At 43.7% G+C, this 22,216-nt stretch overlaps 1 protein-coding gene across 1 annotated transcript in view; it reads right to left on the minus strand.

The window, feature by feature from the left end:
* LOC115465754 (ribosomal RNA processing protein 1 homolog B-like) overlaps positions 1-15,793 on the minus strand; it is a 127,461-nt gene extending 111,668 nt beyond the window's left edge. Inside the window, 3 exon segments of the mRNA XM_030196459.1 lie at positions 5,038-5,099; positions 12,635-12,717; positions 15,573-15,793. Of these exon segments, the coding sequence (XP_030052319.1) occupies positions 5,038-5,099; positions 12,635-12,717; positions 15,573-15,756 (329 nt within the window). The 5' untranslated portion in view covers positions 15,757-15,793.
* Positions 15,794-22,216: the final 6,423 nt, after the last annotated feature.

A 22,216-nucleotide genomic window follows, 5' to 3' on the forward strand; every position in this document is an offset into this window, starting at 1 on the left:
GCCGTCTCTTCTCCAAGCGAATAGCCCTAGCCTCCTTAATCTTTCCTCATAGGAAGCCGTCCCATCCCCGCTATCATTTTAGTCGCCCTTCTCTGCACCTTTTCCAATTCTACTATATCTTTCTTGAGATGCAGCGACCAGAATTGAACACAATACTCAAGGTGCGGTCGCACCATGGAGCGGATACACGGCATTATAACATCCTCACACCTGTTTTCCATACCTTTCCTACTAATACCCAACATTCTATTCGCTTTCCTAGCCGCAGCAGCACACTGAGCAGGAAGGTTTCAGTGTATTATCGACAACGACACCTAGATCCCCTTCTTGGTCCGTAACTCCTAAAGCGGAACCTTGCATGATGTAGCTATAATTCGGGTTCTTTTTTCCCACATGCATCACCTTGCACTTGCTCACATTAAACGTCATCTGCCATTTAGCCGCCAGTCTCGTTATGGTCCTTCTGTAATTTTTAACAATCCTGTTGCGAGTTAACGACTTTGAATAACTTTTTGTCATCAGCAAATTTAATTACCTCGCTAGTTACTCCATCTCTAAATCATTATAAATATATCTAAAAAGCAGCGGTCCTAGCACAGCCCCCTGAGGAACCCCACTAACTACCCTTCCATTGTGAATACTGCCCATTTAACCCCACTCTCTGTTTTCTATCCTTCAACCCAGTTTTTAATCCACAATAGGACATTTCCTCTCTATCCCATGACCCTCTAATTTCCTCTGTAGCCTTTCATGAGGTACCTTGTCAAACCCTTTTGGAAATCCAGATACCCAATATCCAACCAGCTCCCCTTTGTCCCGTTTGTTACTCCTTCAAGAATTGAAGTAAATTGGTGAGCAAGACTTCCCACATAAAAGCCGTGCTGACTCGGTCTCAGTAATCCATGTCCTTGGATGTGCTCTGTAATTTTGTTTTTAATAATACCTCTACATTTTCCCCGGCACTGACGTCAGACTCACCGTCTATAATTTCCCAGATCTCCACGGAGCCTTTTTTAAAAATCGGTGTTACATTGGCCACCCTCCAATCTTCCGGTACCACGCTCGATTTTAAGGATAAGTTGCATATCACTAGCAGTAGCTCCTCAAGCTCATTTTTCAGTTCTATCAGTACTCTAGATGAATACCATCCGGTCCAGGAGATTTGCTACTCTTCAGTTTGCTGAACTGCCCCCATTTCGTCCTCCAGGTTACTGTGAAGTCAGTAAGTTTCTCCGACTCGTCGCTTGCAATATCATTTCGACACCGGTATCCACCTAAATCTTCCTCGGTGAGACCGCTACGTCTTTGTCTTCCTTGATCACCCTTTTACCCTCGGTCAATCCAGCGCCCAACGATTCTTTTGCCGGCTTCCTGCTTTTTAATATACTGAAAAAAATTTTACTATGTTTTTTGCCTCTAATGCTATCTTTTTTCGTATCCCTCTTGGCCTTATTTATCTGCGCCTTGCATTGCTTTGACACTCCTTATGCTGCTTCTTGTTATTTTCAGACGGTTCCTTCTTCTATTTCTGAAGGCGTTTCTTTTAGCCCTAATAGCTTCCTTACCTCACTTTTCCAACCAGGCCGGCTGTCTTTTGGACTTCTCTTTCTTTTCTAATTCGCGGAATATGTATGGCCTGGGCTCCAGGATGGCTATTTTTGAACAGCGTCCACGGCCTGTTGTACAGTTTTTACTCTCTCAGTTGCCCCCCTAAGTTTTTTTTTTAACGTCTTCTCTATTTATCAAAGTCTCCTTTTTTAAAGTTAAATGCTAACGTATTTGACTTTCTGTGTACAGTTACTTCAAGGTCGATATCAAAACTGATCATATTATGATCACTGTTATCAAGTGGCCCCAGCACCATAACATCCCTCACCAGATCATGCGCTCCACTAAGGACCAAGTCTAGAATTTTTCCTTCTCTCGTCAGCTCCTGCACCAGCTGCTCCATAAAGTTGTCCTTCATTTCATCAAGGAATTGTACCTCTCTAGCGTGTCCCGATGTTACATTTACCCAGTCTATATTTGGATAATTGAAGTCACCCATTATTATCACATTGCCCATTTTGTTCGCGTCTCTGATTTCTTTTATCATTTCTGCGTCTACCTGCTCGTCCTGGCGAGGCGGACGGTAGTACACTCCTATCACCGTTTTTTTCAACCCACGATTCAAAGGTGTGACTTGTGTCCTGCTGAATTTGTAATCTATCTGAGTCAAGGCTCTCGTTAATATACAATGCTACCCCTCCACCAGTCCAGTCCACCCTATCACTACGATATACTTTGTACCCCGGTATGACAGTGTCCCACTGGTTATCCTCCTTCCACCAGGTCTCAGTAATGTCTATTATATCCAATTTTTCATTTACTACTACTACTTAACATTTCTAAAGCGCTACTAGGGTTACGCAGCGCTGTACAATTTAACATGGAAGGACAGTCCCTGCTCAAAGAGCTTACAATCTAAAAGACAGGTGTACATTCTAAAGACAAGTGTACAATCTAAGAGACAAGTGTAGAGTCAATCTGATAGGGCAGATATATTGGGGGGCATACTATATTTCTCGAAAGGTTAGGTGCCGTATGCAGCATTGAAGAGGTGAATTTTAAGCAGAGATTTGAAGATGGGTAGGGAGGGGGCTTGGCGTAGGGGTTGAGGAAGATTGTTCCAGGCATAGGGTGAGGCAAGGCAGAATGAGCGGAGCCTGGAGTTGTCAGTGGTGGAGAAGGGTACTGAAAGGAGGGATTTGTCCTGTGAGCGGAGGTTACGGGCGGGAACATAGGGGGAGATGAGGGTAGCGAGGTAGTGAGGAGCCGCAGACCGGGTGCATTTGTAGGTAAGGAGGAGAAGCTTGAATTGTATGCGGTATCTGATCGGAAGCCAGTGAAGTGACTTGAGGAGAGGGGTGATATGAGTATATCGGTTCTGGTGGAATATAAGACGTGCGGCAGCGTTCTGAACGGATTGAAGGTGGGATAGATGGCTAAGTGGGAGGCCGGTGAGGAGTAAGTTGCAGTAGTTAAGGCGAGAGGTAATGAAAGCGTGGACGAGAGTTCGAGTGGTGTGCTCAGAGAGGAAAGGGCGAATTTTGCTGATGTTGTAGAGGAAGAAGCGACAGGTCTTGGCAGTCTGTTGGATATACGCAGAGAAGGAGAGGGAGGAGTCGAAGATGACTCCGAGGTTGCGGGCAGATGGGACAGGGAGGATGAGGGTGTTATCAACTGAGATAGAGAGTGGAGGAAGAGGAGAAGTGGGTTTAGGTGGAAAGACGAGGAGTTCGGTTTTGGACATGTTCAGCTTCAGGTGGTGGTTGGACATCCAGGCAGCAATGTCGGATAAGCAGGCCGATACCTCAGCCTGGGTCTCCGCGGTGATGTCTGGTGTGGAGAGATATAGCTGGGTGTCATCAGCATAAAGATGATACATTTAGTGCAATATATTCCAACTCTCCCATCTTATTTCTTAGACTCCTAGCATTTGCATATGTATGTTTTGTTGTACCTATTTGCATGATTACTAGTACCTGACACTATTGATTTGCCCTCTTTTGTCTGATCTTTAGTTGTATTTAAGGGCACCTGGCCTACTGTCTGTTGTGCAACCTCACTATCCAGAAACACTATCTTCCCTGTTTGTGAGGTATCTTTGCAAGATACCTTTTCCCGAACCATGCGCTTTTGAGCGACTGTCGGCCTTCCCCCCATTTCTAGTTTAAAAGCTGCTCTATCTCCTTTTTAAATGCCGATGCCAGCAGCCTGGTCCCACCCTGGTTAAGGTGGAGCCCATCCTTTCGGAATAGGCTCCCCCTTCCCCAGAATGTTGCTCAGTTCCTAACAAATCTAAAACCCTCCTCCCTGCACCATCGTCTCATCCACGCATTGAGACTCCGGAGCTCTGCCTGTCTCTTGGGCCCTGCGCATGGAACAGGTAGCATTTCAGAAAATGCTAACCTAGAGGATCTGGATTTGAGCTTTGTACCTAAGAGCCTAAATTTGGCTTCCAGAACCTCTCTCCCACATTTTCCTATGTCATTGGTACCCACATGTACCAAGACAGCGGACTCCTCCCCAGCACTATCTAGAATCCTATCTAGGTGACGTGTGAGGTCCGCCACCTTTGCACCAAGCAGGCAAGTCAACAGGCGATCCTCACGTCCACCAGCCACCCAGCTATCTATATGCCTAATGATCGAATCACCAACTACAACAGCTGTCCTAACCTTTCCCTCCCGGGCAGCACTTGGAGACATATCCTCGGTGCGAGGATAGTACATCCCCTGGTGGGCAGGTCCTGGCTACAGGAGTACTTCCTACTTCACCAGGGTGATGCTCTCCTTCTAGGAGACCTTCCTCCGCCAAGGTAGCACAAGGGCTACTAGACTGGAGGTGGGACTTCTCTACATCACTGTAGGTCTCTTCTATGTACCTCTCTGTCTCCCTCAGCTCCACCAAGTCTGCTACTCTAGCCTCAAGAGAACGGACACGTTCTCTAAGAGCTAGAAGCTCTTTGCATCGGGCGCAAACATATGACATCTCACCAACTGGGAGATAATCATACATGTGACCCTCAATGCAAAAGACTGGATAGCACCCCTCTCGCTGCTGGACTGCTGACTCCATCTTAGTGTTTTTTTAGTTTTTCAATAATTTAAAACTTGCTACAGTATTAAGGATATTAGCCTAATATAAAAGTGTTTTACTCTGCATTAGCCATAGCCTTTTTTAAAGGCTTTGAGCCCTACCAGCACCCTTTAGGCCACATCTATGTAATTTTGAGTGATCTCTGTTGTTGACTAAAAGAAAGAAAAAAAAAAGCATTGAATTTTCCAACCTGATATTAATTCATAGAATGTACATAAGTATGTAAGAGTTGAAATAACCTTGCCCAGCCAGGTTATCTAATAACCTAAACATTGCATCTTTTATGAACAATTTGAAGCTTTCCAAGAAAAAAAAATCTGTACATTTGAGCAAAACTACAGTTGCATGGATTCAATCTGAGCCAGTCAATTACATCAGCTAGTGGAAAATGTTCACTTACGTGCCGGCGTATTCTGAAAAGCATGGGTGAGCTGAGAAATAGTGTCGGCCAGGTCCTCCTACAAAATAAAAAGAAATGTGAACAACTCTTCAAAATAAATGATAAACAAAATATCAAGTAAAAATAAAATTAAGGTTTCAAACAGGTCTTGAAAGATCTGGTCCCCATCTAAAAGTGATCTACAGAATTTTGGCACCAAGATGGACATGAAGGCCCATCCCTTCTATCATCCACCAATTCACTATTCCCTCCATGCACTCCTTCAATATCATCCCAACTCCTGCTGCATTCTTTCCATCACCTGGGCCCTCAACCTCCAGATCCCAACCTTTTATTTCTCACAGAATTTATAGACTATACAGGCAGACAAACTCTAAATATTACAAAATAAATAAAAATATACTCCCTCCAAGAACAAACTCCCATTCCCTTACTCCTTTGACCTCTCCTAAATGAAACACAGCACATGCCTACACCTGTCCGTAAAACCTAGAGCTCCCTTAATCCTCCCTGGCCAGCAGCAGAAAAGCAGCCTTCAGATTTGGTGGCCTTCTCTGAAAGTGGGATTTCATACTGTGGTTTGTCCATGTAGTGTTGACAAGTCTCTTACAATTATAGGACGCCACATGGTTCAAACCAGAAGACTAAATCCAATCAGCTGAGGTGGCTATTACAATATGAAGCACTGCTACCCACCTGCCAACAAGGGAAGCTCAGGGAGCCTAGAATGAGAGATGGCTACAGAGATGGTGGACTTACAGAGGAAAAGGAAAGAAAGAAACCTGTTCTTAAACCAGCTCCTTCCTGCTGCAGCTGGTTTAATCACAGGGCCAGATAGTAGCAGTTTAGTTTGGTACATAAAGAGACCTTCTTAAACTGTTTTTCCAATTACAAACAGTAAGGCGGTGTTACATTAATAAACAGCACTAAGACTCACATTATCACTAATTATGAGCTCACAACCAGGCCATCTTCTAATCAACCCCTGTAAGAAAAAAGTCAGCTTTCACGGTCCCAAAAGCTCAGCAAGATGAAAAGAAAATTCAAAAGGTGAGAACCATGGGGACAGAGGAGATGCTTCAAGATGCTGAGCTGTCGGCAATGAAATAACCAGCTGATTACCTTGTTGAGAATGCAAGAAACAAGACAACCAGTAAGGAAAGAACATAAGTGTAGGAACCTTGAACTTAATTTTAAAAGAATAAGGCGATGCTGGACAGACAGCAAGGGACTCATACGGCAATGTTATTGGGAACTATAGACAAGCCTAACCGCAGTATTCGGTATAAGGGACCACTTCAGAGAGAAGAGTTTAAAACCATTATACAGAGCATTACAATAACTGATCCGATTCTGAAGAAAAGCATAATATTTGAAGATTTTTGGATTCCAGTGGAACAAATCTGTTGCAGAGCAGAAAAAGAAGTCTTCACAACAGATGAAATCTGTTCCGCAAATGTAAGGCACCAGTCTATGCCAACACCTAGGGGCTCTTTTACTAAGCTATATTAAGCAGCTAGCACAGGTTTTATCATATAGTAAACATTAGCCCGGACCTACACAGCATTACATACAGTAGCAGATAGCATGCACTCGCGCTGTCGCTGCATGTAACAGTGCCATTCGGCAAGTGTGTTAAAATAAGGCAGATGTTGAACACGCTCCCAGCATTTATCACAGAGGCTTTGTTTACCACGGCCTAGTTTTTGCAATAAATACAAAAAATTAAAACGCACTTTAGTACAAAGTTAAATGAGAAATAATACCTCTATGTCCATAACTTTTGTTTAAATGAAGAGATTGTAACTAATAAAGAATGGAAACAATACTTGAAACTTGCTCTTCTATTACATGTATTTACTTTTCTCCACAGTCACCACATATTTCTGCCAACGATGGACAAGTTTTTAAACCTGACACGAAAGAACAGCACATCTCATCTCTTCAACCAGTTGTTCGCTGTCCTTTCCACTTCTCCTTTCTAGATGAACACATGCCTCTGAAGGTATTCCTTCAATTTTTGCAAAATGTGAAAATCACATGGCACTAAGTTTGAGCTCTATGGTGGATGGGGTAAGAGACTCATCTTTGCAACTGCCTCTTGGTGCTTCATGCTATGTCAGGCCTAGCATTGTTATGCTGCAACAAAATTTTCTTCTTGTGCTTCTGAACTCTTCTCAATTATTCTTTTAGTTTTCAGGGTTGCAATGTAGCGCTTTGGACAATTCACCATTTGTCCTTTACATCTGTCCGTTTCTGTCAAGACTCATTCACTTCATTTCTTAGCACACAAATTAGCTCTTCCCGGTCCACAATATTTACATTTTTTGGCCCAGTGATGTACAGTACTCAATCAACACAGTAACACAAACAACCTGCATATGGCATCGCAATTCAGCTCTCCATAAGCTTGAGTCGCATGGCACAGGAAATTCAGTTACTTTCATAGGGCTTGAAACCATGAGAGCAGCTTGTACTTCCTGCACAAAGAAGTTCCGAACTGCAAGAAGAAGTGGGCGATACGTTGTTTCTGAGGCTGCTCTACAAACAGTACAGATCCCTGCGGCACTCCACTGTTCACCCGCCTCCATTGAGAGATATGACCATTTAACTCTATACCCTCTGTTTTCAGACGTCTGGAACAGTTAGTGAAAAAGTGACAAAATATGAGTCAACTTAACGAACCCTTCCCCCTTGACCCCCCCTCCCTTTAAGGAAGGGGGGATTTCTTTTAAAAAAAAAATGAAAAATCTTGAAGGACAATTGGGAATTGTTATAACCTTGAAACATATTAAATGTTATTGTTTCTTCTTTTTTCTTGTTCAGTATGTTTGACTTGTTTGACTATATATGCTCCAGTATTGCATTGTACTGTGAGGACTATACTTTGTATTGTATCACAAAGTTTAATAAAGACTTCTATAAATTAAAAACAAACAAAAATATGAGTCAACTTAAGTTCACTCCTTTCTGCTCTTGAATATTCTGGTGCATTTGTATAGTGCATGGATATTTTATATTTTTTGGATGGTGTTTTTCAGTCAATGGATTTAGGGAATTATGTATATGGATTCCTATTTAATTTTTCACACACCTAGTTTTGGATATAATAAAATGTACAATGTAAAACATGTGTTTGACATTAAAAAAAAATTAAGGGTTAGAAAAACAAGGCATATTAATAATGTATAGAGCTTTCAAGTGAACTGTTTTCAACTAAACTCACTGAAATTAAAGCTCGGTTTGGAGAACTAAATTCCCCTTTGTTCCCCTAAATAAGTGTTACAGGATTGTGCAATTCTCTAGGTATCTGATATACTTTCTATGTTTTGGGATTGACCATAGACTTTCAGGCATAGCTTACAGCATCAACAAAACAAAACATTTAGAAAGCACCAAAGTATAAAAGTGAATGGCTAAAATCAGTTTTAAACTTCAACAACAATTAGAAACAAAAATGAGTAAACCTACCAGCTCATAAGGGGAAAGAGGCAACACAATTTTCAAAACAAGAAAAATAAATTTAAGGCAATGGATCAATAAGCAAAGAAAAACAATTGGCTAAAGCAGAAAAAAAGCAGGAAATAGAGTTATTTCAGTGACCAAAAGTAGATCAAAAGTTAGCTAAGGTGAGCTTTAAATGTAAAGATGAAAAATTGATTCTTCCAGCACAAGACTAGAGATAAGAGGGCTCATAAAAAGCATGGAAAAAACTGATAAAACAAATACTGATTCTTTAAAACAGAACTGGAAACGGTAACATCTCATTCTCGAGTGTAACGTGCTAATGCTAGATGGCCTGTACACACAGAGGCACAATAATTAATACAGCTCATCCACTGAAAAGTAAGTAAACCCTACAGAATCCCTGGACCAGAAAAACATTGCTATAAAATCCTTGACAGAATTACACAGAATGAAAACACTGATTGCTTGAGACATTCCCATTCCAACCAATAAAAAGTTGATGTTAAAAAAAAAAATGGTACTACTTCACTACTCTGTGTAGTATGGGGTAATTTTATGTATATGCCAGCACATGAATGCAAAGTTCCTCTTTTAAAATTAACCCCCTTCCCCAAGTACAAGTACATACTATGCAAAATAGGAACATACTTATATACAACCCAAGGGTAGGAGTAGTTGAGGGAGGAGTTTGGGCCGAGGGAAGAGTCACGAATTACACATGTAGATTACAAATATACTTCTAATCTTAGGTAACATAGAGGGGCATAATCGAACGTCGCCGGCGATCTATGTTGGCGGCAGCGCTACAGCTGTCCAGAACCGTATTATCGAAAAAGATGGCCGGCCATCTTTTTTTTCGATAATACGGTTTAGCCCGGCCAAATGCCGTGCAGTTCGCCAGGTTTGAGATGGCTGGGTTTGTTATTCAGCGATAATGGAAAGTTATGTCGGCCATCTCAAACCCCGGCCAAATTCAAAGCATTTGGCCGTGGGAGGAGCCAGCATTTTTAGTGCACTGGCCCCCCTGACATGCCAGGACACCAACCAGCCACCCTAGGGGTCACTGTGGTGGACTTCAGAAAAGCTCCCACGTGCATAGCTCCCTTACTTTGGGAGCTGAGCCCCCCAACCCCCCCCCCCCCAATCCACTACCCACAAATGTACTGCACCCACTAAAATTGCTCCAGGGACCTGCATACAGCCTCTAGGACTTATTGCTGCTGTATAACTTTGGCACACCAGTTCACACCTGAAGAGTAATCTCTCTGAAAAAGTCCTTTCTTGAAATAACCACGTTTACTCACAGTTAACTGCAGATCAGAGGTTGTGCCCCACTGGCAAAGAGTCCCCTGGTACTAAGATTAGCAGTAGGTCAGAGCTGGCACAATGGTGTACAATGCCCTCTTTCAGCACCACTCAAGGTAAGAACTACGTTCACTAACGTGGGTAACACAGGAAAGGGAACTAAAACTGGCTTACAAAAATGGCCACTACCGCATGGACTACAACAGGAAACAAAACACAGCACACTCTGACCCAGTTAGCAGGGGGGGAAAGCACCATGGGAGTAGAGCCCAGTACCCTACACCCACCACAATGCATTGCTAATGTGACTCTCTGCAGGGCACCTAACAGAAAAGGTGTCACACTCACCCCATAGCCACATCGCAACCAGGGAAAGGCCGTCGGAGGATACAACACATTCTGCTGTCATGGAGGTGGGTACGGCATTTGAGGCTGGCATACAGGCTGGAAAAAAGGTTTTTAGTTTTATTTTTTTAGTTTGGAAGGGGATTGGTGACCACTGGGGGAGTATGGGGAGGTCATCCCCCAATCCCTCCAGTGGTCATCTGGTCAGTTGGGGCACCTTTTTGAGGCTTGGTCGTGAAAATAAAAGGACCAAGTAAAGCCGGTGAAATATTGCTTAACGCCGCTTTTTTTTCCCATTATCGGCGAAAGCCGGCCATCTGGTAGCCACGCCCATGCCCGCCCATGTCCCGCCTTCGCTAATCTACTGACACGCCCCCTTGAACTTTCGCCGGCAAAGCGGCGATGCTGTCAAAAATGCCACTTTCGATTATACCGATTTCGCCGCTTTTAAAAAATCGCCGGCCGTCTCCCGATTTATGTCGGAAGATGGTCGGCGATCACTTTCGATTATAAGCTGGATAGTAACATAGTAGATGACGGCAGAAAAAGACCTGCACGGTCCATCCAGTCTGCCCAACAAGATAAAACTCATATGTGCTACTTTTTGTGTATACCTTACCTTGATTTGTACCTGTCCTTTTCAGGGCACAGACCGTGTAAGTCTGCCCAGCACTATCCCCGCCTCCCAACCACCAGCCCCGCTTCCCACCACCGGTTCTGGCACAGACCGTATAAGTCTGCCCAGCACCATCCCCGCCTCCCGCCACCGGCTCTGCCACCCAATCTCGGCTAAGCTCCTTAGGATCCATTCCTTCTGAACAGGTGTTTATACATTGTAAACTGAGGCGTTTCTTTTCCAATTGATCAGGAGTTAAAGGGGGGGGGGGAATCAAAATACACACATACTTGTGTCACTTAAAGAGTTGTTAATGTAGAAAAGACACAAAACAAGAGTGGAGCATACAGGAGAAGCCAGGAGAGGGGAGAGAGATAATACTAGGAGAAGCCATGTTTTCCCAAGGTTTAATACAACAGCTATTTATTTATTTGATTTCCGGGAATAGGCAGTATACACAAGCAACATATCATCATTTCCATTAGGGTGTTTTACCAATGTTTATTCAAACCTAAAATCAAAAGCCCTAGTTGTAAAGCACTCACACGTGTACTTCAGCCGTGAGCTGATGTAAATGTATCGAGTCATACTTCAGCCATGATTTCAGCTTCTGTTGTGTTGGTGTTTTATAAAGACACACAAGGGCTCATTTTCAAGGCATTTAGACACAAAAAGTACCAAAGTAGATGACGGCAGAAAAAGACCTGCACGGTCCATCCAGTCTGCCCAACAAGATAATTCATATATGCTAATTTTTGTGTATACCCTACTTTGATTTGTACCTGTGTTCTTCAGGGCACAGACTGTATAAGTCTGCCCAGCACTATCCCCGCCTCCCAACCACCGGCTCTGGCACAGACCGTATAAGTCTGCCCAGCACTATCCCCGCCTCCCAACCACCAGCCCCGCCTCCCACCACCAGCTCTGGCACAGACCGTATAAGTCTGCCCAGCATTATCCCTGCTTCCCACCACCGGCTCTGGCACAGACCGTATAAGTCTGCCCAGCACTATCCCCGCCTCCCAACCACCAGTCCCGCCTCCCACCACCGGCTCTGGCACAGACCGTACAAGTACCATAGATTCTATATAGGTCGCACAAAGTTGGGCACCAGAATTTGCGTGCAGATCCAACATCCACATGCAAATCAATTGATTAATGGAAGTAACAAGTACCAGTTAGACACTTAATTGCTGTTAATAAGTACTTAATTGCAGTTGCATGTGGATCTCTTCTATGCACCTATCTTTTCCCACATACAACCCATAAGGGGGCATGGCCAAGGGAAGGGCATAAGCAGCTCATGGACATTACCAAAGATAGGCATTATTCTATAACCTGGTGCCTATCTGCGCCCAACTTTGGGCACAGGACTTTGTGACCTGCATGCTATGCTAGTATTCTATAAATGTCATACAGATCTTCCTTGGGTGGGGGGGGTCTAACTTTCAGCACCATACACACAATCCGGCTCTATGTGACGAGAAGGATCACCAAGTACCAAGAGATGCAATCAGTGACCAAGAAAATTTAAGAAACGAAAATGGATATAATTCTAAATGTACTGGGTACTACTGATCTAATTAAAAAAAAAAACAACTTCCAAGCACACCTTGATATACTGCCTGAAAAATATTCCACCATAGGCGCTTCAGGAGGAAACCTTTGTTGGCATAAAGTATTAAGAGCACTAGTATAACATTTTGAGATCATCTTCAACCCATCTTAGCTTACAAGTGAGGTTCGCTCCTGTCACAGTATGCATAAACTGTGACATTAACCCTAGATAATACTTGATGATGATGACAATGCTTCCCAAAATAATATAATGAAATAAGAACAAACAAAAAAATCTTTACCTGAAGCAAGGGTTTATCCTGCATCCACATACAGTAAAAAAGTCCTTTCCAGATTTTGGATAGTTCTTCTGGACTGAAACCACCTGTTACAAACAAAAATATTGGCAAAGTTATTCCTGCAAATTCAGCTGAATACTTCAAGGGTTATTTTCAAAAGCGGCTGATCCATATAAAAGTATTATATCAAAGCTTTATTTGTCATCAATCATTTGCCAAGGTACCTGGATTAAGTTAAATTTTGTACTTTATTACAAATGTTACAAAACTGTTACAAAAATTGAAAATGAAATGACTACTTAATTCTGCAATATGCACTCCATGCTAGCAACTAAACAGAAGAAACACCCGACGCCCACAATCCTGGAACAATGGCATTTCGGTCAGGAACCTGCGTCCAGGGTTATAAGAGTAGTCGCACATACAAAATAATAATATATAAAAGTGTTGCCTGAAAACTGCACCTTTTCCTCAGCTAGAAGTATATGCAGTAGCCCTCATCATGTATACATTTAAGTGCATTAGGAAGAGACAAGAACCAGATGGTAGAGAGGCTGTTAACCACAGAACACAAGCAGTGTTAAACTCAGTGACTGCCATCCATAGGTCAAGGGAAACAAGCTGGCCAAAAGAGGAAGGGAAGTCCAGAAGTTAGACTACTCGAAAAGGGAGAAAGAATTCCTGAAGGATAAGAGGTAAGGAAAAGGTAAAAAAAAAAAGTCAATACATTGAGAACTGCATGCTTAAAGCACATTTCTCCAAGTGGGTGGGTATGGTGACCAAGTATGTGGTTGTGTAGCTGGCCGAGGGACTAAAGGTGAGAATGGCTCCCTCTATTGCTTATTTTCCTTCTGTTTTGGTGTGACTGTTTCTGTCATATATTTAATGGCATTCATTTTAGTTGATGTTTTATTCGATAATTTTATTTTGTAAACCGCTTCGGCCAACAATGTTGTTATAGAGGTATATTAAGTTTTTAATAAACTATAAACTAAACTATAAAGGAGGAGGAGAGGGCAGAGAACAAGCAGTGTGTGCCAGTGGCAGTGTGACAAATTCATGGGTATGTGTGCAAGGGTAGCTGTTACCTGTATAAGGGTCAGTGGTGTATCTAATGTATTTGACACCTGGGGCCGATCATTTTTAACAACCCCTCCTCTATATGAAAAAATTATTTTAATAATCCCCAACTCATACAAGGGTGTACCTAGCAAAAGGCAACATCTTAAACACTGCAGTGAGCACTAGAACATCAATACACCAATTGTAAAACTACACAAGACATTAGTGAAAATGATCCTGCCACACAAAACCATGTCTTTTTCACACAGATACATCCTCACCAAGTATAGAATAAGTAACCACAAACTAAAAACAGAAATATGTAGACAAAAATTAAACTGAACCCCCAATAAGTCAGATTCTGCATACAATGCAACACCACAGAAACATAGAGGCATATTTTCAAAGCACTTTGGGAGGCTAAGTTCCATAGGTTTCTATGGAACTTTGGGAGGCTAAGTGCTTTGAAAATGAGCCTGATAGTAACATAGTAGATGACAGCAGAAACAGACCTGCACGGTCCATCCAGTCTGCCCAACAAGATAAACTCATATGTGCTACTTTTTGTGTATACCTTACCTTGATTTGTATCTGTCTTTTTCAGGGCACAGACCGTAGAAGTCTGCCCAGCACTAACCCCGCCTCCCACCACCGGCTCTGCCACCCAATCTCAGCTAAGCTCCTGAGGATCCATTCCTTCTGAACAGGATTCCTTTATGTTTATCCCATGCATGTTTGAATTCCGTTACTGTTTTCATCTCTACCACCTCCTGCGGGAGGGCATTCCAAGCATACACCACTCTTTCCGTGAAAAAAATACTTCCTGACATTTTTCTTGAGTCTGCCCCCCTTCAATCTCATTTCATGCCCTCTAGTTCTACCGAGATAGCACATGATAGAGATGTCAAATACCTCAAGGGCATTTATGTACAGGAAAAGAGCCTTTTTCAACTGAAGGAGAGCTCTAGAATGAGGGGGCATATGACGAACTTAAGAGGGTACAGGCTAAGGTGTAATCTAAAGAAGTACTATTTCACAGAAAGGGTGATGGAGGCATGGAATGGCCACCCGGTGGAGGTTGTGGAGTTGGAATGTTCCAGAATTTAAAAAGGCATGGGATAAGCATGTGGGATCGCTTAGGAAAGGTAGAGTTTGGGGTTACAGAGGATAGGCAGTCGGGCCTTTATCTGCTGTCATGTTTCTAAGTTTTCAGTGCATATAGTTTGCTTTGTGCTTTACAAGGTATTGCTTTCACAATAGAAGCCATGTGCTTGTGGCTCTACATTGAGCCTTTGAACATCAGCCCCAGACTAAGCAAAGTACTAAGCTTTCATTGCTAGTGGGGTTGGGGGATCCCTATCGGCTAAAATGTTAGGCTCAGCAACTCCACCTGCAATACTTGCATATTTCCAACAAATTTGATCAAGAAAATAGAGCTACATCAATGCATGAATAGCATTATGGTTAGAGCAATGGGCAGAGATTTAAACTAGGCCCCATTTCATACCAAAAAGGTGCTCCTTGTGATCTTGGGCAAGTCACCTATACACTCTTCCATTGCATCAGGTACAAACATAGATCGTAGGCCCTCAAGGGACAGGAAAATACCTACCGATTCTGAATCTAATTTGCCATTAACTATAACTGAAAAAAAGCCATATCCAAAATCTCTTCCCTTCGTCAGTATGCATTATATTCGAAATGGCAGAGAGACGTGACAAACATTTCCCTCAACTTTAATCATAATAGCTACAGCGAGCGATCCATCACTATTAAACATCATAGACACCTAGAGCTATAATATACACCCAGCAGCTATTCCACCCTCACGAGTCCTAGCCCCACAATTAAGAAATTACTCTACTCTATGTTAGCATACCCGTCCGCTTGGTCGTTTTGGCAGTGATATACTTGCGCAACCTCTTTATGGATCGGTCCCGTATCACCTTCTCGTTAGACGCGAGTCTCTGGGCAAACTGCACTTCAACCGATTGCACTGCAGGCGCCATAGCTACAAGCCCCTGCAAGCAACCACTATCCCATGCAGCGAGCGACGGTCGCATATGCAAAAACTCTTCCGCTTTACCACGTGAACTTGCCTCCTCCTCCTTCCGACGGCTTCCGGTATCGTCACAGGACCCAAGGAGGTTGAAGAAAGCAGGAGTCGGGATGACGTTAAAAGGTTGAAGCCAATTTGGTTAGTCGTTGTTTCCCCAATACCCGCGCACAGTCGTCATCTAGTACACTCAAAACAAAGCAAGCAAACCTATATGAACTGCAGCATCCTCGTTGTGATTCTTGATTGTTGGTAGTATTTTTATTTAATCTCACTTATATTTTGTGCAGTATACGGATGTACACAGAGGAAGTATAATAACGGAATAACTTTTCGTAGGTAGAGTAGAGTAGTCCCATCTCCCTTTTAAATGGTAATTAGTGTGCCATTTGGAGGGGCTGGTTATAGGAACTCCCTAGCACGTGTTGTATTTGTGCACCCCCCCCCCCCCCTCCCGTAAAGAGTCACTAAAACAGACAGACATTTATATCCCACATTAAACGTTAATTATGTTGAAACCTAGGAGCATTTCAAATCTTTTTTTTTCCTGTGCCTAGGTCAAAAGAGAAAGATGGATTGTGGCAACTTGTACCCTTTGTTCTGTGGAATGCAGTGGCATATTATACAAATGCACTTAATATTGTTTATTACTACTATTTATAAGAGAAATATCAAATAATGTATATAGATGGAGTGGAGTGGAGGAGTGGCCTAATGGTTAGTGTAGTGGGCTGTAGACCTGGGGAACTGGGTTCAATTCCCACTGCTAGACCTGGGGAATTGGGTTCAATTCCCACTGCTGCCTGATGGTCAGCAGTGGGTTGAGATCCTGCAGGTTCAATTTCCTTTGCACCTCCCTGTGACCCTGGGCAAGTCAACCCTCTGTTACCCCAGGTACAACAGCAGTACAATGCCCCACCTAGACTGTAAGCCCAGTAGGGACAGACCCAGTACCTGTAAAATGAAACTGTAAACCACTTAGGTCTAAGCAGTATATAAATACTCAAATTAGTGAATAAAGATCCCATAGCCTTACAAAACTACCTCACCAATCCACACAGTCATTACAGTCCACCTCTATCCTGCCTAATATCTTCTCTCTTCCCTTACCTAATCTTTGAACGTTACTAATTGTATCTGATATCATGGAATAACTATGTCATAACCAAACTCTGTAAGCCACATTGAACCTGCAAATAGGTGGGAAAATGTGGGATACAAATGCAATAAATAAATAAATAAAAGATGCATGCTGGGAATAATGATGGCTAAGGGAAAGCAGCAGTAGAAGAGGTGGAGCTTAATGGCATTTATGTTTTCCAAATGGTGATGCATAACTTGATGGGATGTCATTATGTAAGACCAGAGTAAATCATTTCTTACCTTCTTGTTTAAACTTAAGGAGGAACAAATCAGGTGGAGGGGAAATTAGTCAGGATTAATTCAGCAAACCAAATCTAGCCTTTAAACTATTAGCTGTTTGGTATTCAGCAGAAGTTAACCAAGTCAACTTTGATAAAGGTTCTCGGTTATTACCCAAATGTGAGGACAATTATAATGTTAATTATACGACCATGTCTGCCTCTGATAGTAGTTAGGCAAGCCCAGTGGTTCCCAAATCTGGGGCCAGATGCACTAAACTTTAACGACCCTTTTACAACCCTTTAACGAACAAGTTTTAAACCGTGACATGCATTAAAGGCCTTTTTCCAAAGACGACAGCAGCTAACGAAAACAGAATGCAGATGAGCAACTTGTTTAGAAACCCTATTGGATTGAGATGCACTAAAGTTTTCCGCTTGCCCTAACGCAGGAAAACTCCAGGAAAGCTAACGAGAGGTCTGTATCTCTCGTTAGGGCTGCCCGGCCTAAAAAAGTAAAACGTTTAAAAAAAAAAACAAATCGCGGGGAGACAAAAACGCTCGCCAGGAGCGTCTTTAAATGTAAAAACAAAAAAAAATCGGGAGAGGGTAAAAACGCTCGCCTAGAGCGTCTTTAAATGTAAAAACAAAAACCAAAAAAAATCGGGAGAGTAAAAATGCTCGCCAGGAGCGTCTTTTACTGACATCCTTGCCTACCCCTGCCCAAGGTCGCCGCTGCTCCCCGCTCCCCCCTGCATCAAAAACACAAGTTGAGGCAGCCGGGACCCCCTCCTCCCTTCCTTCCTTAACAGTTCCCGCCATCCTCCGCCCCCGTGCCCCACCCTGCCGCCCTCCCCTGAGGTTGTCGCTGCCACTCCACCCCTCACCGGCCCCCCCCCTCCATCTTACCGGGCCCGTGCAGCGCCTCTCACCTCTGTGTGAAGGCGCTGCACGGGCAAGAACAGCTGATCGGTGATCAGTGATGCTCCTCCGACGTCCCTTCGTTCTTCCTGGGCCCGCAGTCCTCGATGTAAGTAACCTACGTAGGTAACTTACGTCAGAAGAGGGCAGGCCAGGAAGAATGGAGGGGACGTCGGAGGAGGCATCACTGATCGCCGAACAGCTGTTCTTGCCCATGCAGTGCCTTCACACAGAGATGAGAGGCGCTGCACGGGCTCGGTAAGACGGAGGGGGGGCCGGTGGATGGGTGGAGCGGCGGCGACAACCTCAGGGAGGGCGCAGGGGCGGGGCACGGGGGCGGAGGATGGCGGGAGCTGTCAAGGAGGAGGGAGGAGGAAGGGGGGCGGGCTGCTTAACTGTTGATTTTGATGCAGGGGGGAGCGGGGAGCAGAGGCGACCTCGGGCAGGGGGGGGGCGAGGCAGTAAAGACGCTCCTGACGAGCGGGGAGCAGCGGCAACCTCGGGCGGGCAGGCGGGCAAGGACGTCGGTAAAAGACGTTTTGTGGGGGTTGACGTTTTTTGGCATGCGCAGAGCAGCCAGCATAATGCTTGGCTGCTCTGTGCATGCTTTACGGGCAGATTAACGATAGGGATTACACTTCTTTAATGCATTCGACTTTAGAATACCACACCGAACATGTGCGACTTGTTTTTTTACTGCATTCTTCGTTTTTTCAACTTCGGTAAGGACTTTTACGTTTTAGATTTGTTTACGTTTGGTTGATGCATCTGGCCCCTGGTCCTGGAGGCACCCCAGACAGTCAGGTTTTCAGGATATCCACAATGAATATTCATGAGAGATTTGCATGCAGTAGAGGCAGTGCATGTAAATATCTCTCATGGATATTAATTGCTTCTAAATATAGGATTTCTATTACCAATGATTAATCTCTACAGTGTTTTCTTCTTAAATCATAGTAGTTCCGCTATAAATTATTCACAATACCTTCATTAACTTTAATAGAAAATCTTACAAAAGACATACATTTAACACAAGTCCACCAGATCCCTGAGCAAATTTACCCAATATAATGCATTATCCCTTTAAATCAACCAACTGATGGGGGGGAAGGGAGGAGTGATTACACTAATACGGAAAGGTATACATGTGAAAGTAAATCAGGTAGTAGGAGACACTGGGGGAAGATACGTGTTGGCATCCGTAGTACTAGACAGACAACCAATTTTGCTATGCAATATTTATGCGCCAAACTCGTTTGACCGGCGCTTTTACACACAGCTCACTAGCGCCATACAGGGGATTGGAGGAGCCCCGATTATAATGGGAGGAGACTTTAACGAAGTCGCGGATCCGGCACTAGATAGATCGGGCTCAAGTGGGAAAGGGAGAGCCAAGCCAGGGAAGGGAATAGCAACGCTGGAGGAAGCTTTCACAGTAATAGATGTGTGGAGAACTCTGAATCCTCTGGAGAGGGATTACACCCATCTATCAAGGGCCCATGCCACTTTATCCCGTATAGATTATATATTCGTAACTGGAGACATTTTCACAAAGGTGGACACAGCGAAAATAGGGCCTATAGCAGTCTCCGACCATGCCTGGGTTATGGTGAGGGTGGAGTTGGATGGAGGGACAAGAGAGGATTACCTGTGGAAATTCCCAACTTGGCTATATAGGGATGGACAATTCTTACCCCATTTGATTAAAAGTTGGAAAGATTTTGGCATCAATAATGAGACTCACAAGGATGACCCAATACTGTTTTGGGAAACAGCCAAGGCAGTGCTTAGAGGGGAGATCATAGCCTATGTTAGTTTTAAGCAGAAAATGAGGAGACAAGAAATTTTGGGATTAGAAAGGAGAGTGGCTAAATTGCGACGTCAGTATAGTGTGGGACATACTCAGAGTCTCCGAGTGCAACTGCTAGAGGCCCAGCAGAACCTTAACGAATTGTTGCACCGTACAGTTAGAAAATCCCAGGCTTACTATAAATATCAGCTTTACAAATTCGCAAATAAGGGCGGGGGTTTTCTAGCGAAGGTCAGGGGCAGAAGATTATGTTACCAAAAGATATTATCAATTAAGAACAGTCAAGGGTCACTAGTACATAAAGATAAGGAAATCTCGGGAATACTTAAAGATTTCTTTGCACAGTTATATAAACCACAGGAGGATCTGGCCAGGCCTGGTGAGACATACTTGGCTAGCGTGGATTTACCCCAAATGGACGCTGAGGAGTTAGAGGCGCTGAATGGGGAAATTACACTAGATGAAGTTATGTGGGTGATCAAGCAAAGTCCTCTGGGGAAGGTGCCGGGCCCTGATGGAATGAGGAATGAGTTTTATAAATTATTGCAGGCCGAGATTGGCCCGGTGCTGACTGAGGTGTTTAACTTAGCAGTTCAGAGGGGCTCTTTACCTTTATATACGAACCAGGCTCATATAACAGTAATACTTAAGCCCGGTAAAACAGCTCTTCTCCCGGAGTCATACCGACCAATCTCACTCTTAAACTCAGAAGCCAAGTTTTTGGCCAAATTGCTGGCTAATAGGTTGGCCAGATATCTCCCTTCCCTGATAGAGGAGTCACAAGTAGGATTTGTTCAGGGTAGAAAAATAGCAAAGAATATGAGGAAAATTCTTCTTGCATTGGAAAAAGCACAATGGGAAAGACAGCCAACTATGTTAATTAGTTTTGATGCCGAAAAGGCTTTTGACCGGGTGGATTGGGGATTTCTACTAGAAACACTCAAAGCATATGGGGTGACTGGGTTTTTTATGCAGGCGGTCAAGACATTGTATACTGATCCCAAAGCGAGAGTTCTCGTCAATGGCCTGGCTTCGGATTGGTTCCCCATTGGTCGAGGTACCCGTCAGGGTTGCCCTCTGTCACCTTTACTGTTTGTGTTGACTCTTGACCCTTAATACGGGAATAAGCAATAATGTAGACATAAAGGGAGTACAAATAAAAGACCGAGAATTTAAAATAGCAGCTTTTGCAGATGATTTACTAGTATTATTAACAGATCCCAAGCATTCTTTGGGACATCTAATGGAAAGTATAAAAGAATATGGGGATTTTTCTGGATTTCATTTAAACTTGACAAAATCAGAGGCCTTGGCGAGCTCAGACATTAAAAGGGCAGATGGGGGCAATTCCCTTTGCGGTGGGCGACGGGGTCCTTTCCGATATCTAGGTATTGAATTGACCTTGGATCCGGCTCAGATATATAATTTTAATGTCCCAAAGTTGTTGCGAGACACGAGGGTGCAATTAAATAGATGGAGCTCCCTGCCATTAACGCTCTGGGTCGAATCCACTTATACCGCATGGTGGTGTTCCCAAAATGGCTGTATGTACTGCAAATACTGCCAATAAGGCTCTGGGAAAAAGACCTTCGGGTACACCAGAGACAGGTGGCGCGATTCTGCTGGGCTGGTAGGAAGCCAAAACTTCGATGGGAATATCTCAGTGGGGCACAGGCGCAAGGAGGTCTGGGGATCCCCAATATGCGTATATACAATCAAGCATGTCTTTTAAGACACCTGGGAGATTGGCTTGTGGGTACGAACAATTACACAGATGTACAATTAGAGAGATTGCATTTCAGTCCCTGGCATTTAAATTACTTAATACACGCAAAATTTAGAAATCTCCCGCAAAAAGTAAAACATAGCATACTCTTGCAGCCCTTGAGATATTTGTGGAAGGAGATAACGAAACTCTGGAAACACAGTGCAGAGTGCAGCGTGTTGTTGCCAATCACGGGTAATGCAGAGTTTGCACCTGGGAGAGAAAGTAAATTCTTTCGAGATCTGGGAAAGCAGGGGGTTATACTATTGGAAAATTTTTTGCAAGCGGATGGGACCGTTATGGATTACCAAGAGTTTGAGAGACAATATGGAGGGGGGATGTTGGCGAAATTAGCCTATTTTCAACTCTCACACTATATACATGAGCTTCCCACCGCAAGCCTCCTACCAGGCTTTGAGAGGGAAATTAGGGAGTTTCTGGCCGGGGACGCAATGGGACAGATCTCAGTGTCTAGATTTCACAAGGTGTTGGAGGGGAAACAACCACAAAGAGATGTTAAGATGGTTGTGGAAAGATGGAGCCGGGAGGTGAAAGACCAAATAACAGAGGGGAAGATATAGCGGCACTTCAAGGCGGGATAAGGGTGGTA

Source organism: Microcaecilia unicolor, chromosome 3, assembly GCF_901765095.1.
Source record: "Microcaecilia unicolor chromosome 3, aMicUni1.1, whole genome shotgun sequence".
Taxonomy (NCBI): Eukaryota; Metazoa; Chordata; class Amphibia; order Gymnophiona; family Siphonopidae; genus Microcaecilia; species Microcaecilia unicolor.